Source organism: Empidonax traillii, unplaced genomic scaffold (assembly GCF_003031625.1).
Source record: "Empidonax traillii isolate 1590-97213 ecotype Southwest subspecies unplaced genomic scaffold, ASM303162v1 scaffold204:size1584377, whole genome shotgun sequence".
NCBI classification, from domain to species: Eukaryota; Metazoa; Chordata; class Aves; order Passeriformes; family Tyrannidae; genus Empidonax; species Empidonax traillii.
The window spans coordinates 393,045-410,783 of NW_020955397.1; the positions used below are offsets into that span (position 1 = coordinate 393,045).

At 55.4% G+C, this 17,739-nt stretch overlaps 1 protein-coding gene across 5 annotated transcripts; it reads left to right on the top strand.

Annotated features, from left to right (window-relative positions):
• The first annotated feature begins 906 nt into the window (after window positions 1-906).
• EGFL7 (EGF like domain multiple 7) lies at window positions 907-17,561 on the top strand. 5 transcript variants are annotated; one of them, XM_027887123.1, is made up of 11 exons: window positions 907-1,283; window positions 2,232-2,533; window positions 5,273-5,341; window positions 10,235-10,420; window positions 11,992-12,114; window positions 12,310-12,422; window positions 12,976-13,071; window positions 13,952-14,116; window positions 14,977-15,041; window positions 15,164-15,290; window positions 15,365-15,524. In XM_027887123.1, the coding sequence occupies exons 4-11, from the start codon at window positions 10,341-10,343 to the stop codon at window positions 15,478-15,480; spliced, it is 885 nt and encodes a 294-aa protein (XP_027742924.1). In that variant the 5' UTR covers window positions 907-1,283; window positions 2,232-2,533; window positions 5,273-5,341; window positions 10,235-10,340; the 3' UTR covers window positions 15,481-15,524. The 5 variants fall into 5 exon arrangements, with proteins under 5 accessions (XP_027742924.1, XP_027742922.1, XP_027742925.1 ...); XM_027887124.1 differs by lacking the exon at window positions 15,164-15,290 and adding an exon at window positions 17,231-17,378 and having other exon boundaries at window positions 919-1,283; window positions 15,365-15,527; XM_027887121.1 differs by lacking the exons at window positions 2,232-2,533; window positions 15,164-15,290 and adding an exon at window positions 17,231-17,561 and having other exon boundaries at window positions 914-1,283; window positions 15,365-15,525.
• Window positions 17,562-17,739: the final 178 nt, after the last annotated feature.

Below are 17,739 nucleotides of genomic sequence, written 5' to 3' on the forward strand. Positions count from 1 at the left end.
GAATCAGGGTGGGAGTAATCCTGCGCTCACCGTGAGCCTGCGCACAATGGGGAGGACCCCGGCACGTGCGGCACGAGCCGGGGACGCAGCTCTGCTCCAGGGGAGCCCCAGATGCCACGTGTCCCTAAACCCATACCACGTGCTCTGCCAGGACAGGGGCAGAACCCACGGGCTGCCGTGGGGGTCCTGAGGGTCGAGATATAATTGCCACCGCCACAGCCCTCATGCTTCCAAAATGTCTCCTTTCTTAGCATGGTCCAGATCAAAGGTTCAAAATACAATTCAAAAAACGTATTGTTCCTCCTTTGGTCACCCAGAACCAAGGTCACACATACACGTGTATGAAATTCGAAATCATAATCAGTTTTGCACCAGAATGGGCTTGAAAATTAGGGCACCAGGGCAGTTGTTTTCATGTTTCTCCGCTGCCTGGCCCTGAAGGTGCCATCTTTGCTGGCTGATGTCCTGTAGGTTTTGTCACCCAAACTGGGTGCACCTCGCTCCTTCCCAACACAGGCACAGCGTGGCAGGGGTGACAAGCCATCCAGCAAACTGTGGTTACAGCCACAGTGCTGTAACCCAAATTTCAGGGGGTCGCAAATACCCCAGAACGTGCTCTGCTGGTGCGTTACATCAACGCGGCCCCTCACGAGAAGATGGCCGCCAACCCCGCCATGCCTGGCACGGGCCGTGAGGGAGGATGGGGGTCCCCACTTGCCACCGATCCACCCCGTCTGAGGGGGAATGAGCGGTGTCTGTGGTGGGTGCTGCCAAAATGTGCCCCAGCGAGGTGGGAGGGCAGGGGGCAGGGACCCATCTTAGGCCTGGTGTGAGGCAAAGGAGGGAGCCCGTGTGGCCGCCCTATCCCTGCCTGTGTCCCCGGGGACTCGTATCTCCCTCCTCTCCATTTCATCCCCCTGTGTCCATCCCCGGTGGTCACGGTGTGGGGGTGCCGCCCCACGGCCCCTCTCCCCCTCGGGGTGCGGGGCGGCCGTGTTTGTTCTCCTCGCGGCGCCCGTTATCAGCTCACAACACACACAGGAAGTCCTGTCTGGGATTGTCCATCCCCGGCCTGATTTATACAGGAAGAAAAGCATAAAAAGCCGCCCTTCCACCTCAGAAGCCACCTCCTGCCTGTGCGCGGCCGGTGACTGGCCGTGCCGGGCGGGTGCCCGGGCCCGCCGGACCCCGGGTGGCCGGGCAGGGATGGCCACCGGGAGCCATCCCGGGAGCACAGCACTAGGGCCGTTCCCAGCGCGGCGGGGGACAGTGGGGTGCCACAGGTACCGTAGAGCCACAGTGGGAATGCAGGGGATGGGATGGGATGGGATGGGATGGGATGGGATGGGATGGGATGGGATGGGATGGGATGTGGAGCTGGCGCTGGGGCAGCGGGAGTGTGTCCTTGCCAGGTGAGACCCTCTGGGCTCTGGGTGGCTTTGCCCTTGCTCAGGCAGAGATGACGGTAGGAGCCCTGGGAATGGAGCAACGTGGAGCAAACAGGGGTATAAAAAATCCTTTGGAGCGCATGGGTGTTTAAAGCATCCTTCAAAGCACAAGGGTCTGTAAAGCATCCTTTAAAGCAAAAAAGTGTGTAGAGCATCCTCCATCTGAGCTCCTGGTGAGGCTGGGTCTGCTTTGCTCAGAGTGGAGCTCAGCCTCCAGCACTGTTATTGTTAATTCACCCCACTGGCACTCAGCATGTTTTCCAGGAGCACAGAACTCTGCGGGTAAATTTTACCTCCTGCACAAATTCCTGGGAGACGGCTGGAAATTCCTAGCAAATCTTTTTACTTTCCGTTACTCTTTCCCTTTCTCCTTTGCCTGCTCTTTGACCACTGATACCCCACCGTGCTGTCCGTCCTTCCCCCTGTGCTCCCTGCCTGCCAGTCTCCTCTTGGTGCTGCCAAATTCAGCCCCAGATCCAGGCAGGATGAGGGGCAGGACAGGGATGTGGGCAGGGACTCTCCTGGCTCTCCCACCAGGGCTTTGTCCTGCCTAACAGCTGAGCCTGGAGCGTGCTGGGTGTGCATGCCAGGAGCTCAGCGAAGCCTCCCAAACTTACAGCCATGGATCCATCTGATTTTCATGCTGTCTGTTTTCAGCTACCTGTATTTTGGGATAAAGGAGCAGCTAAGATAACCAGGCACTGGCTGGCTGTGTGGGAATATGGAGCAGAACCACACCAGTCAATGCTCTCTGTAGAAATAACCCAGCATACTTTTTCCAAGGGTCTAATATTTGTGGAATCAATTCACTGAGCAGAGAATTAAAAAAAAAAAAAAATAAGAAGAAACAACAAGGCTTTGTCAGTGATAAAATTAATTTAAGAGTGGATTGGGAAGCTGTGAGAGGCAGAAGTCCAAATGTGGTGGCTGGATCCTGAGCATCCTCAAAATTCCACCTCTGAGCAGGAGTGGAAAACACGAGTCTGTCCCGGCAGATTCTCAGTGTTCTTCCCTGTGATCTGCCGATGGAGTTTACTCCCCCGTCTCTGCTGTTCCACTACCGTCTCTCACAAGTTTCCCTGGAGGTAAGGAAGAGAAATTGAATCTGGTCTGGAGGCTCATTCGAGCCATTTCCCAGGCTCTGCTGCTGCAGATGGGGCTGGCCCGGGGGAGGCAGATTTACAAACTGCAACAAATTAGGGTAAAACAACCTGTCTCACAGCCCCACCAGCAGCAGGGGGGCATGGCAAAACACCAGGGGAGAGGTCTCAGACCAGACAGGGAAAGAAAAGCGTCTCTGCAAAGAGAAGGGGGTCATTGGAAATGTTTTCCTTTGCTCTCTGTCCTCTCTCCCGAAGCGAGCTCTTGGATCCCTGTCCTGCTCACAGCCTAGGAGGTGAGGGCAGGGAGCATAATCAGGGCAGAAATTTCTTGTGTGAAATGCTCTTTGCTGAGCTGCTCCCTGGGGTGGTCACGGTTCAGGGACTGAGCTATCCTTCATCTCCCAGCTATCCCACTGCACTTCCCATGTGCTCCTCTGGAGTGATTCACTGGGGAAGTGGGGTGGGGGATGATTCCCTGCTGACTAATGCCGTGTTTTGTCGGGGTAATTTCACAGAAAGCTGCAAAATTTAGTTTATTGCTTGGTGGGATGAATCATTTCCCAGTTTTTACATTGCAACCGCTGCTGCCTCCTCTAAATGTAAATAAAGAGCTCAAGTGTGCATGCAAAGGAAAATAAACCTGGCTATGGGATGTTGCCCTGTTCCTGCATTTGTTTTTGTACAGCTGCAGCTCGGCTGCTGGTTGTCCCCACGGTCACCTTAAGTTACAACACACTCGTCCTGAGACACTTAATGCTTGTTAAGTCCTTACTCAGGCAAAAAAAAAATCACTTTGTGGGGCTCCAGTCTCGGTTATAATACACAGAACCCTGGGCAACTGGTGACAACAGACTGAGAGCTACAGGCCAAGTACTTTTCTTGGTTTGACCTGTTTTTATCCCACTGCCATCAGTGGACTCATCTAGATTTCCACTGAGATAACTGGTCTGCAGCTGACGCAGCTGAGAACAATATAGGACATAATAGAATAGTGGGAGGTCATTTTCCTCACAGGGCTCAGCAGAGCAGGGGCTGCTCCAAAGCCTCAACTCAAGTGTAAAGTTTACAAACAGCCCTATGAAAAACCTGAGCAGAAGAATTTGTCCTAGAACAGGAAAAGCCATTCCCCCTTTATTTTTGAGAAGCACCAAAAATTCCTATTGCTTTAGCAAGTGCTTCCAGTTCTGTGCCAGACCCCCGTGGAGGCCAGCGAGAGCCCATTGTCCACAGCAGGTACGGGGTCAGCCAGGGCTTGTAGCAGCTGAAAAGTTTTGCATCTGTATGTGTGTCACTGTCCTGCCTGTCCCCCCATCCATCTGCCGTTTCAGCACCTCTGGCCCCACTTTGGGGCAGCGCTCGTGTGCCTGGGCACGTCCTGTTTTCTTTGATGGGATGGAAGTGCTCCTCTCTGACTTTCGTGCTGATCTCCTATTAATTCTCCTCTGTTATCATTCCTTTTTCGTGCCTACAGAGCCAGAGCAAAGTTAAGTCCCCCCATCCCCTGCTACCTCACACCCTCCAAGCTCTCCTATCACGCAGGGGACCACTTCCAGTGCCCAGCTCCATCCCTCGATCCACCACAGATGCTCTCAGGGGGATGTTGGATGCCCAGGAAGGTGCACTGGGCTTGGCAGGTCTGTGGGACAGGCTCTAGGAAACGAGGGGGGTGAGTGAAAATCTCACCTTCCCAGCCAGCCCAGTGCTCAGCCTGAGACCTGCTCCGGGCCAGCACTCGGTGTCCTTCACAGCTCACGCTGGCGGTAAAACCAGTGGGAGACAAGGAGGTTTTGACATTGTTAAATCTAAGAGGGAGGCTGGGCAGAAACATTTCTTTCTTGGCCTGGAGACAAGCATTAATATTAGATGTCGTGGGAGTACACACTTCTAGTGTGTGAGGGAGAAAGCTGTGGGGGAAAAATGTCAAACATTGGTCAAGGGAGGACTTCGAATTCAGACAGCCTTGCAGGCAGGAGCCAAAATCCCTTGCTGCCGTTGTCAGAAGCTCATCACACCGACCTTAACAGTGCCAACAGATCTGATCTTCTCCCACTCTGAACTGGTATAACTCCTCTGCTTCCAAGGGAACTTTGCCAGGCAGTGTCCTGGGGGATTTCCTCCCAGCATAATGAATATTAGCACATAAGACACCGAACCCTCCCCAAGAGCGGAGGATTAAATGCTCTTGTAATGGGCTGTATGCAGTTCTTTAGCAGCTGAAATGGGCACTTGCTTGAGCAAAGATTTGACCCAGTAAATGGAACTGGAAAGCAAACATTTTGCAATTAAAATACTGGCAGAATTTTAAAATGCTCAGTGCACTTAGGGAATAATTGCTTAATGGCTGAGAAGGCTGCAAGGGGGACCCTGGAAGGCGGTGTGCTTGGTCCTGTGCTGGGTGGTGTCCTGCAAAGAGCTGAAGGATGAGTCCATCCTCTTCCTCACCATCAAATTTACACTTGGAATCCCAGGTTTCCCAAGCTGTTAGGGCCTCCCTGTTCCCTACCACGGTGCCACAGTGTCCATGCCTCTGGCACACCAGCGGTGTCAGTGCCTGCTTTCATCCTCCACCCCACTCCACAAATGTTTCATCCTCCACAGCTCCACACCTTGGGGAGTGTCCAGGGCATCCCACACCAGGCCCATCATGGGCAAGGGTTGGGTCACTGGTCTCTGCCTACCTGACAAGGGGAGTGTAACAGTGGGCTTTTTCTGTCCTGACAGTAAGAAACCAAGATGCTCCTTAAGGAAAGGATCCCTGCCCAGGACACATGATGGAGCACCGTGGATAAGGTGAGTGTCTCGGCTGCAAAGTGAGATCCTGTGCTTTCAGCATGGCCAGATGGAGCAGCTTTCCCTTGGCTTCCAAACGCATTTTGCAATTATTAGACAATAATTCAGGCTCTGTTCGTCTCCCCCGTACACCAGAAAAAAACAGTAACACTCTCAGCATAACAAGATAATTACCGTCCCTTCAGTGCTCTTGGGAAAAGTTGCCTCTGCCTCGTGTTTAGGAGATTAAATGAGCTCAAATCATTCCCGGGAGGTAGGATGGATCCACAGGGTGAGCAACCCTGTGTGTGCTGTATGAGATGCTGTGTAACATGGAGCTGTGCTTCCACCAGCACCGGCAAGCCTTTCCTTTGCTGCTGGGAGGGATCCCCTCTCCCTTGGCAATGGAACTCCATCTCCACCAGCACATCCCAGAGCGGATTCCCCTCTGTTCCCTTCCTCAGGGAGAATCCCACCAAAGCTCCTTTTACAGGGAGAGCCCCACTGCAGAACACCAACACCCATCAGCTTCCCCAGGGGCTGCAGCTCAACCCAAAACAGCTCCAGTTCCATCAGCGGCCTCAGTGTATCCCTGAGGAAACAGAGGGGATGGGCCAGTGATCTCAGTTGCTCTTTTGGCGCCATTGTTGTTTAACTGTTAAATATTTCCTTTAAATGCTTACATGCTTGCAAAAAAATTACAAAACTTAATGGGAACAAATATTCCCAGGGGGCTGTATCCTGCCATTCATTTGCACATCAGATCCCCGCTATCTTCAAGAATGGCTCTGTGCATGGGCAGGCGCCTAAGTCATTTGAAAAACAATAAGCCTCTGTGCTCTAATTTTCCAGACAAAAATGTAGACAAAACAAGTGGCAATTTGGCACAAACCGAAATGCTTTGATAAATAACGGGGCATTTTAAGAGGAGAAGCCTGTAGGCAGCTGGGATGGGGCTGCCTGAGCTGTCCCGGGGCAGGTGTTGCCCAGCCGGAGCTGAGCCCAGCGTGCCACCCTTGGGAGTCTCTCGGGGTCGATCCTCACACGGCTCCACAGCCGGGGGGGCCTCCAAGGAATCCTGTGATCATCCTTTAGGGCTCGCTGGAAGCCAGCCTCCCTGTCCTGGCAGCTCATTGCCGGCTTCTGCAGGACTTGGCTGTTGTAATGAGCTCGGGGGATTAACGGGGCACTGCGGGAGGCTGCGGACCAGGTCTCTAACCTAGGGAAATACGTCTCCTCTTAAAATTATAAGTGCTGGTGGGGAGTGCGGAGCCAGCCACAGTATTTTTTAGCAAAGAGAAATAAATCTGCCCTGGGCACTGCACTAACCATGGACCATTTCCCTGGGGGGACTGAACACCCCTGGGCGAGGGGCCGGGGGCTGCGCTGGGATTTCCCCCTCTTGCCATAATCTCCTGCCCACCCAGGCGGGCTGGGCCACAGGGGGGCTCAGGGACCTCGTGTCCTCGCAGCGTGGGGGCTGAGGGGCTCAGCCTGACGTGGGGTCACCAGGTAAGGCTCCAGATCAATCCAGGGCAAGGGTTCCCTGCAATCCCGTCTCCATCAGGGGCAGTGAAAACCCACGGGGCATAACACGAGCGTGTCCCCCCACCCCGGGCTGAGTTCCTGGGGGGGTCCTGCCCTATCTCCGCATGACTCCCCCCCCGCCCCCCCCGCAAGAACTGATTTCTCCGGGGGTCTTGCCCTGTCCCCAGACGTCCCCCGGGGCGCCGGGGGCAGGTGGCGGCCGGCGGGGGCCGGCGGGGCGGGGGCAGGCGGAGGATTCCCCGGGCCCCGGCGCTTCCCCCCGGCCGGGAGGCTCCGCTTTCCTCCCCGCCGGGAGCTCATTGGGCCGGGGCGGAGGGACCGGCTCGGGCCGGGGGAGGAAATGCGCGGGGGGCCGCGGCGCGGCGGAGACTCCGCGGCTCCGGCACCGCCACCGGTGAGTCCCGGCGGGCACCGCCCGGGGCTCGGCACGGCCGGGGGGGCCGCGGCCGCATCGCCCGGCGGGGAGGGGCGGGGGGTGTCGGCGGAGCGGGGCTCGGTACCGCAGCGCTGGGGGGGCGGCCGTGGGGGGCTCCCTGGGCCGGCGGAGGGGGCTGCGGGGCTGCGGGCAGTGCCGGGCCGGCGGGAGGGCTCTGCCTGTCCCGGGGGGACAGCGCCGGGGAGCGGGGATGGGGCTGCTGCGGCCGCGATGAGCATCCCTGCGCCGCGTCCCGGCAGCCCCCCGGGGTACCCGCGTCCCTACAGTTCCTGCAGCCCCCCGGGACACTCGCGTCCCTTTAGAGGCTGTGACACCCGGGATACCCGCGTCTCTGCAGACCCTGCAGCCCCCCGGGACAGCCGTGTCCCTGCAGACCTTGCAGCCGCTCGGACACCCACGTCTCTGCAGACCCCCGCGGCCTCCGGGGGTCCCCGCAGCCCGCCCCGTGATTCCCGGGTCCCTGCATGATAACGGTGTCCCTGCAGCCCCGGTGGTGCCGTGTCCCGGTGTCCCCGTGTCCTGCTGCACTGTGCCGTACCCCCGTAGCCCCCTCCGCGGTTCCCCCTCCCTTCTCCCCGCTCCGCAGTGCCCCCATCCCCGTGTCCCGCTCCATCCCTCCCTCGCCCCGTGCCGTGCCCCGCGGTGCCGCATCCCAGCCTGCTCAGGGAACAGCTGGAGGAGTCTGTAAGGAACAATCCATCCCCCTGCGGCCGGTGCAGACCCTCTCCAGGAGGGTTTGGCTCTAAGGGCACAGGCCAGGGCCAGTGCACGGCTTTGGAGCGGCGGTTTCACCTGCAGAACCAGGCCAGGCTGTTGGGAAAAGTGCAGCCTGTGAGGTTTATTGCATCCTCCCAAGGGTCTGGATTGTCTCACATCCCTTTGCAGGCAGAGCCCGATTCCTCCTGCTGCCATCAGCTGGATCTTTAGTCCCGGTTCCATGGGCAGAGCTGGATAAAGTGCTGCTCACCTGCACGGTGGGTTCTGTTTACTGTTGGTTGCTGTGGCAGGTGAGGCAAGAGCAGACTTAGGAGAGCTATGGGAATGTTTCTGATTGGCAGGAGAAGGATCCCCAGACTCACAGTAGCATGTGGCCAGCCAAGGAGGCTTTGTTGGCTCCTGAAGCAGCAGAAACGTAGAGGCACCCACATAGTTTCATTCGAGAGAATAGAAAGGCAGTGACTAAATACTATTTTTTTTTTTAAGCATAAAAAGATTTTTCTTGAGTTTTATGAGTTAAAAGAGCAATATTAGTAGAATAGGTGGTGGCAACAGGTTGGAAGATTTTCATTGGCTATAAAGAGGCTGACTTTCATAAACTTATAAAAAAGACAAGTACAGACTATCATGTGTTGCACTTTTGCAACTTTTTCTGGAGTGAAGCAGCCATAGTTTTAAGACCCAGAGGGATCCTCTGACCACTCGAGGTAGGGCAGTGCTGCTCCATTTCAAAGAGAAAAAACAAACTGTCTGTATTTTAGGCTCGTGCCCTGTGTTTTTTGCCGTCCCCACAGGGAAAGCTCCAATGGCAGTCACGGGAATCCTGTGGGAGGATGGAGTTGGTTGGCAGAGTTTGACTTGGAGACTTCAGAAGAAGCACTGCTAGCCTAGGGATCTGGGATTGTAGGGAAAATATGTGTCCCAGTATAGCCCTGGGAAAAACTGGCTGGTGGAGCAGAGGGGAGTTAGTGTGTCTGGACACGAGTGTCCTTGAGATGTCTCCAGGAGAACTGGGGAAAAAAAAAAAAAGCCTTCTCTGCTACTTTTAAAAAACTTTCCTGCAGGTCAAGCAAACTTTGCTTTCCTAGTGGTGGAGATAACATAAATCAGTCATTAGGAGATGAAATTTACTGCTGTGTTTGGAGGAGAATGGAGGACTACAGGCTCTATAGCACCAAAATCCTCCTCACATCCTCAAAACTGGTCTTACCTGGAAATATGCTGTGATATTTGATATTTGATGTTTGATATTAAGAAACAGGAAGGCACCAGACTGGTTTCTCTCCAGATGTGACTCTCCATCTCTCTGTGTCTCAGTTTCTCTACCTGCCCAAAGGAAAGGATGGTCCTGAGTGCCTTGGAGGAGGTCTTTGAGACCTGCAGGGTGTACAGATATATGCTGGTTATCCCTAACAATTGTTACTCAGAGTTAGGAATTATCCTGATGGAGATTGGGGAATCCACCTGCAACTTTCCAGTCCCATCCCACCCCACAGCACTTGGGGATTTTAGCAAGTTGGTTTGATGTCACCATGCTTGCAGTCTCAGAAGGAGGTTTCTTGTGTTGCCTCCCCTTTCTCCAGGTTTAGTCAGAACAGCTGATTCTTTCTTTAATTGATGTATGTTTAAGGTGGGTTTCTTTATTTCTTCCTCCTTCAGCTGCTGCCATCCGGAGGCCAACCGGTTTGTTTAAATGCAATACTGTTTAAATTAGATATTGTTACTGACCTTCTCCTGCCTTGTTTTGTGTTTGTCCTCGGCTAGAAAATCAAAACCTCTTTATTTGTGGCTCAGATTTGACTCTGCAGACGGTACATATGGCCCTTGCAGCACTTTTCTCTGGCATGAACTCGTATTTTAAAGGGAAGAAGATCAGATTTCAGTGTGTTATGTGGTGGGAAAACACAGCTTTACAATGCTGTATGGATTAAGAAATTAGGGGCCATTGTTTTGCCCCCGCTGCCTGGAATTGGCAGAGAGTTTCAGGCGACACAGGTCCCTTCCCTGTCTCTCAACACATGACTGAGTGGACCCTGGTGCTCTGGGAGCCTCTCCAGGCATCCCCTGGGGTAAATCACTGCCACAAGTGGGGAAAAGTGGGTTTGTGCCTGGGGGAGCTCTCCCCTTGCCAGGGGTGTGTCCCCATGGCTCTGTCAGACGTCACCAGCTGGGGAAGGACATGCATGTTCACACTGCTCCTCTCCTGGTTGCAGGGATCCACGCTGAAGGACAGGACATGTGGTAGGAACCAGCACATCCCACCGAAGAGCGAGAGCCGGTCGTGCTGCACAGCCCGGGGTGCTGTGGGAGGGACAGGACATGTGCCACCTCAGCTGCCTCCTCTCGGGACTCCTCCTCATCCTCAGCACCACCAGCACCGATGGCTTTGCCCGGGCAGGGTAAGGCCCCGTTTTGTCTGCACCTCCCGGGTGTGCCCATCTGCATGTCACAGTGAGGCACATCCTCTCCAGGTGAAGAGCCCTGTTGGGCCAGCATGGACATGGGCAGCTCCACGGGCTGGTCAGGAGGTGGGAAAAGGCTCAGACAGCCTTTTGCTGGTTGTTTGCTTTGCCACTGAAGCTAAAAAACCTCTCAGAGAAAATGCCCGTTTAGCTCCATGCAGGGACACAAAGACACTCTGGGCTTTTTGTCCGTGAGAGTCAAAAGGCGATCGGGCCCTGAGCTGTTCAGGAACTATTATTATTGTCTCTTTCAAGCACATCCTTCACAAAAATATTTGTGAAATCTTGCTATCAGTCACAGCAGCTGAGTCTTGTGAACAAGCTGCCAAAGGAGGATGCAGCTCCCATCTCTGATGGACACAGGTGTGGAATGTCCTGGTGGGCTGGTGCCTGCTGTGCCCTGTGCTCCCCAGGACGGTGCTGTGGTCCATGGCCCTGCAAACCCAGCAATTCCCCTTCCCTTTCCAGGAAAAGGGTCTGACATGGCACCCAGGATCCCAGCACGGCCTGGGCAGGCACAGCTCAGCTCCCGCTGGGTCTGAGGAAGCCCAGAGCTCGGTGCCCCAGTTTCTTCCCCAGCCAAGAGGAGCTGGAGCTCAACATCCACCCCCAGATACAGCTCACATTTTCTACAAAGTTTGTTTTTACACTGAAATGCTCCTCCAGCGTCAAACCTTTCACATTCTGGTGGGGACTAAAACCACAGCTGAATTCCTCGCTCGCACGCACAGGCTGCAACCAGAGCTTTATTCTAAATTTTGCAAAGCAAACAATTGCCATTTAAAAATTGCGTCCTCTATAACATTAATCACAAGGCTGAGAGGAGTTTTCTGGAGTTAATGGAAGCCATCTGATGTCCATGCTAATTCCCAGGCTTTTTATTTTAGTTTCTAATTGAGCTGGGAGACTGAGATGAGGAGATGAGTTCCTCAGTGGGACTGACCTGCTTGGGCTGGAAAATGTTGAAAAAGAGGGTATTTAACCAAGACCACTTTGGCTGTTAACCTTGGGAAAGTTTTTGGTTGGATAACAGGAAGGCTGGAGGGCCCCTTTCATCTAGCTTCTTATTTTTTTTTTTGCGGTGAGCCTGACCCTGCCTGTGAAGTCATTAATTTCTTAGTGACCACAGGGGCATCCGTTTCAGGAATGTGAAAGTCTTGGAAAGGAAAAAAATCCACCCAGAAAGTGAATGATTTTAGGGGAAGGGAGATGATGAATGGAACGAGTAAATCATCCCTAAATCTGGGTCCTGCCTGCTCCCCTGGGACAGAGGGGCCATGCTGGGTGAGTGTTTGAGGAGGCATCAGTGCCTTGGCACAGGGGCAGGGGAGGAAGTGCCTGTGCAGCCCAGAGTGCTCCAGATTTATGTCAGTGCCCCAGATCAGCTTGAAGTGGCCTCCCAGGGCACTGGGGCAATAAGGCACTGCTGTTTCACTCAGCCTCTGCAGAGAGGGGCTGCCAGGCCCCGTCCTGGCTGGTTTGATGTGACCCCTCTCCCCTCTGCTCAGCCGCAGGGTCTGTGCCGTGGCGCTGCAGAGCCGGGCGGGCGCCTACACCGAGTCCCACGTCCAGCCCGTCTACCAGCCCTACCTCACCACCTGCCAGGGCCACCGGGTCTGCAGCACCTACAGGTGAGGGCACTGCCTGTGCCACAGACCTGCTCCCAGCACGGCAGCGACATGGGGGGCTGCGGGAGGGGGCAATCCTGCCTTGATCCAAAGGGACGATGCTCCCGGTGCCTGGTGGGGGGTGCCAGCGCAGGGGGTGGGATGGGGGCTCGGGGAAGGTGCTCTGGCACCCAGCTCAGCCCCACTCTTGCATTGCAGGACCATCTACAGGGTTGCCTATCGGCAGAGGTACAAGCAGCTGCCCGAGCCCGTGGCCTCGTGCTGTCCCGGTTGGAGCAGAGCAAACACCCACACGCTCAGCTGCAACAGAGGTGAGAGTTTGCTGGACCAGTGCCCGTCCCCAGATTCCCTCGAGCTCCTGGAGGAAGCCCAGGACCAGTTCTCTCGTTTACCAACACGCTGCCTGTCAGGTGGATTCTCCCTCCAGGAAAGCATTTAAATTTTAAGCATCACAACCAAATGCGGTTCAATATCTGATTAATTCCCAGCCTTTCTCTGCTGCCTCTTGGGCCCTTTTCCTTTGAGATCGCTCATTACCTCTATAGTCAACAGAGGATAAATAAAGCGAGTAATTCCTTTCCACATAAATCAGCAGTAATGGAAGAGAAATGCTTTCAGGAGGCCACAAATGCAAACCACAGCAGCAGTCAGTCCATCCCCTGACGAGCTCAGAGCGTGGCACTGGGGGCTTCCCAGGGCCTGCTGCTGCCCATCACTCTCCTCCCTCTGTCTTTGCTGCCCCTGGGCTGGTGCTGGTGTGTGTTTTGGGGTGTGCAGTGTGTGTGTTGCATCCAGGGTGGGAGGGGGGGAGCTCAGGACCCCCAGAGCTGCCGGGTGATGCTCTGCTGGCGTTTCCTCCCACAGCTCTCTGCTGGGTGCCGTGCCAGAACGGCGGGAGCTGCACCTTCCCTGGCAGATGTGCCTGCCCACCCGGCTGGACGGGGCGAGCTTGCCAGACAGGTACTGTCAGCCCTGGCACATCCATTTTCTTTCTGCTGCTGGTCATTTGTAATATTCCCTCTCCCAGGCTTTTTGCTAAGACACCCATTTACTGCAGAGACTAAATCCATAAACTGAAATATCTGGGGGTGGAAGGGAAGCTTGGCAGTCTCCAGGCACCAGGCTCCTCTCCAGCACAGGAGCAGACCGGTGCTCCTCCCAGCTCAGGGAAATCGGGCAGGGGGGTACACACCAGTGGTGCAAAGCCCCTGCCGTGGCGTTTTCCAGCATTTCCCAGCTTTCCACCCTCCTGTGAGGCAGAGGAGGAGCGTGTGGCACTGACCCACGCTGGGCCAGGCAGGGCTGAGCCCATCGCTGACAGCTCCGGCTCCAGCGCAAGGATTTTCCCACTGCCTAAAACAGAGCTCGGGCGTGGGAAGCGGTTCAGCTCATTCTGCTTTGTGGGAACAGCTCTAATAACTCCCCCGTGTGAGGAGAGGTTACTGGGTTTTGTACACACTTGAAAGGCTGATGGCTCCTCACCACAGCTGGCTGGAACCAAAACCCCGGCCGTAAATCCGGGATGAGAGCCGAGCGCTGCCTGCGCTCGTCTGGCCTGAGTAGAGATGTTTCTGACCACAGCTTTTGCTTCTGGCTCTGTTGTGGGGGGGAGTGGGCAGAAGGGAGGAGGCCAGATCCCCCTCGAGCTTAGCACAGGTTTATCCAGCTGGGCTGTCCCAGGTGCTGGTGGTGCTGAGACTCCCAGAGCTGTGCCCAGCACAAACACCAGCTCATTCCGGGGGCACTTGCTGGAATCCCGTTGCAGCCCCCCTGTGCCTGAGCCATCTGTGCCCCTCACCCCTATCCCTCCTGCCCTCACTGAGCCATTCCTGTGTTTCAGATGTGGATGAATGTGCCGGCCAGAGCCATGGCTGCAGCCAGCTCTGCATCAACACAGCCGGGAGCTACCGCTGCACGTGCCAGGACGGCTTCACCCTCGCTGCTGATGACAAGGACTGCCGGCCCCTGGTGCCAGTGCCCGAGGTGGACACCTTCAGCCAAGCAGGTATCCTGTCCCCCCAGTGCAGCCCCAGCTGCTCTGGGCCTTCAGAGGGCTGGGGCTAACACCCAGCATCACAGGGTGGGACAGCTGTGGCAGGAGAGGGGACGACAGCCGGAGAACCCCTCGGCTTTATTCTCGGTGGCCCAGGAGTCCCTCTGCCACCCAGACAACTTCCCCTGCGCACAAATCCGTCTGTGAGGGTGACACAGCCTGGCTGTGGCTTGAGGTGTGCGGGATGTGCCTGTTCTCTCCACCACCATCGTCATTCCCACAGGGCAGGTCCGGAGCCACGAGGAGCGGCGCTGGTGACGGCCCATTATTACTTTTGGTACGCGCTGTGACACTTCAAACTCGTACCGTGAGTAATAATGCGCTGTGGCCAGCACGGGCAGCACGCAGCAAACACCTGGGAGAGCAGGGCACCACCGCCTGCACGTGCCGCACCTGCCTTTATCCCCGTCCTGAGCCCTCAGCAGGATCCACTCCTTGTGCCCACCGTGGGACAGGGCAGGCCTGGGTGCTCACTGACAACACGGGTGCCAAAGGCCAGGCTCCACCTCGTCCTTCAAGCATCACCCCACTACCTGAAGAATCCCCCACTTTGTTGCAGGTGCTCCAGCAGCAGGAGATGCCTGTGCCATTAGCAGCTGGACTAGATGCCAGTGGTTGCAGCAGGTGTTGGATCCAGCTGATGCTCCGGACCTGATTCCAGCAGGGCACAGCCTGGGGGCTCAGGGGGAGGGCAGGGGAAAACAGCAGAGCTTGGCCTGAGCCCTGCGGCAATGTCTTTCTCCCCAGCACCTTCCACTTCACCTTGGGCAAAGGGCTTTTGCTGACTGACCTTCCCCTGGTCACCTTTTCAGGTCCTTCCAGTGAAATGAAGGAAGAAATGAACGACCTGAGGAGCCGAGTGGAAGCGCTGGAGCAGGTGAGTTCCAGCACCCCCCTCTGCCCTGCCCTGTTGCTGCTCGAGGCTGTGCTGAGCCAGCTCCCACCCCGGGCTGTTCACAGCCAGGGTTTCCCTCTTCCCCAGCTCTATTTTTAACGTGGTTCTGGCCTCGGCAGCGATCCCAGCAGCAATCCCAGCTGTGTTCCACGCTGCCGGCAGCACCCACGCCGCGGCTTTTCCAGCCCGGCAGCCCTTTGTACACCACCAAAGCCTCACGAGCCTGCCCTGGTGGGTGCTGCATTCCCCCCAGGAGGTCCTCCTGGTGTGGGGGGACACACTCATGGCTCCCCTTCTCCCTGCAGAAACTCCAGCTGGTGCTGGCCCCCTTCCACAACCTCATGCCGTCGGCGCCGGAGGACGTCGGCACAGACCCCATCAGCCGACTGTCCCACTCCCTCCAGCAACTGGACAGAATTGACTCCCTGAGCGAGCAGATCTCTTTCCTGGAGGAGCGGCTGGAGACGTGTAAGTGCCTGGAAAAAGCAGGGCTGAAGGATTTCCCTCCACCCACGCTGGCCACGGTGAGCAGATGCGGGCCAGCGAGATCAGTAACACATATGCCACTGTTAATCTAGATCTCCCTCAAGCTCAGCAGCCTGCAATTAATAGAAGATGAACACAAACAGCCCATTAGCTTCATTTCAAAGCTGTTTCTGTGGCTGCACCATCTGACTGCCCTTGTAGCAGCCAAAAACTGTGAGATTGGCACAAGGAAACGTGGCTGTGGGGCAGAGCAGGGGGAGCCACTGTGAGCAGTGGGTCACGTCCGGCAATCAGCACCTCATGGCTGCAGTCCCTTCCTGTATCCTTGTAATTTGGTCCTTAGAAAAGAACCCCCAGCTCTTAGGAAATTAACAGTCCAAGAAGTCAATCAGGGAAATTTAAGGAGCGTGCAAAAGTTGGCAGATTTACGAGCCTGGGAAGTTTTGGGCATTTCTTTTTGAAGCCTACAGACCAAGCAGTGGATCTGAGAGGGTCTCCCAAACTGAGCAAGAGACCCCAGTGAGAGCTGTCATGTGTGAAGTGGCTGGAGGTGGTGAGTCCTGCCTGGCATGCCCCCCCATGGCACCACAGAGAGGGGCAGCATCCCCTCGTGGCCCTGTGGTGCTCTGAGCACAGCAGTTTGACTCCAAGCAGAGCACAACCATGTGAACATTTTATTTTGATAGGGAGCTCTTTGCAGCTCATTTTCCCATTAAATAATTCCAGAAACTAGGCATGGCTGGGCCAGCTTGGGAGCTGGTGTGCAGCAACAGCCTGGAGCTCGTGGCAGGAGACTCCAGGGAAACCGGTTCAGGGCATATCCAGTCCCAGTTCACTGCTTCCAGTAATGGCTTAGATGGAAAAGAATTCAAAGAACTTGTTTGAAGACAAAGTAGCTGCAAATAGACACTTAAAAAACATCTCAGAAAGGGGTAATTATCAGAACCATGGAGTGTTCCAGCAGACTGAGTTTCCTAGTAGTACTCTGTACATATTATTAGTGACAGCACTGAGGAATGTGAGCAGTATCACAAGGTAGCATGGATTTATTCCAAGGGATGACTCCAAAGTGCTGAAATTAAATTTTTGCCAGGCCTGCTCCAGCAAGCAAAACTTGTTTTTGTCCCTCTTCACGGTCTTGCAAGTCCCTGGAGGACACAAAACTGTCCTGTCATATTCTAGCAAGCCCTGGGGCTCGCAGAGCATCCCGTGGAGTCACTCAGCCATCCGTGCTCTGTGCCTGGTGAGGCATTTCACATCTGAATGCTACAATAAAACTGCACTCCCCACTTCGCTGCTCAGGGGGGATGTGTGTAAGGACCAAGGAAAACTATTTTCTCTTTAAACCACCAGCAAAGGCACCAGATCAGAGCTCTTGAAGGCATAACTGCTTTGGTCCCTCTGAGTTAGCCCTGACCCAGCATAGGCTGTCACTGTTACTGTCACTGGCTTTGGGACACTGTGCACTGGGCCCAGGCAAGGACTGTGACACACCAGGGAGGTGAGAGTGACACTCCTGAGTGTGGTGGGACAGAGCCAGCCTAGGGTTGTTTGCCAAAGGCTTCAAGTGTGGGTTATATTCACAGAGGTTAAGGTCAATCTCATTCTGCTTGGGAAAAACACAAACCAAACCCAGGCTGAGGACGTTACTGCATTGTTTCTTTTTTTTTTTTCCATCTTCCCAGGTTCCTGCAAGAACGAACTTTAGTGGAACACCCGAGGCCTTGGAACAAGCCGAGGCCTTGGAACAAGCCGAGCGCATCCGCAGCTCTTATCTCGCTCTCCAGCCCCAGGCTGGGGACGAAGCCACATCATCTACAGGAAGGCACAGGGTACCAGGAGAAGGCTGGTTTCCCATCAGCATCTCCATAATTTTCTCTTCCAGCTCACCTTATCAAAGGTCACGCAGTTGTTACTTCCAAACTGGACTCCGAGCCCTCCGCATCTCCCCCCTTTCCTGCTGGAGAGGCAGCAAATAAATGCCTTACCTCGTGCCACGAGTGCCTGGCTGTGCCAGACTGCCTGTGTGTGAGGCTGAGTTTGTTTAGCTTTGCCTGGCTTTTCCTTAGCATCATCCTGGGCCATGCTCTCCCAGGGAGCAGCGGGCACAGGCCTGGCCCAAGCAGGGCAGTGCCTCCCCACCCTGCCCCTCGCTGCTGTCACGTGGAGAAGGTGGGGACAAGTCCTTGCAGCC

Excerpts from the sequence above, each read along its gene's own strand:
- EGFL7 (XM_027887121.1), top strand. The coding sequence starts at position 10,341 with ATGTGCCACCTCAGCTGCCTCCTCTCGGGACTCCTCCTCATCCTCAGC. Across the intron at positions 12,423-12,975 it reads CACGCTCAGCTGCAACAGAG|CTCTCTGCTGGGTGCCGTGC; the intron begins GTGAGAGTTTGC and ends TTCCTCCCACAG. Across the intron at positions 15,526-17,230 it reads CTGGAGGAGCGGCTGGAGAC|GTTCCTGCAAGAACGAACTT; the intron begins GTGTAAGTGCCT and ends CCATCTTCCCAG.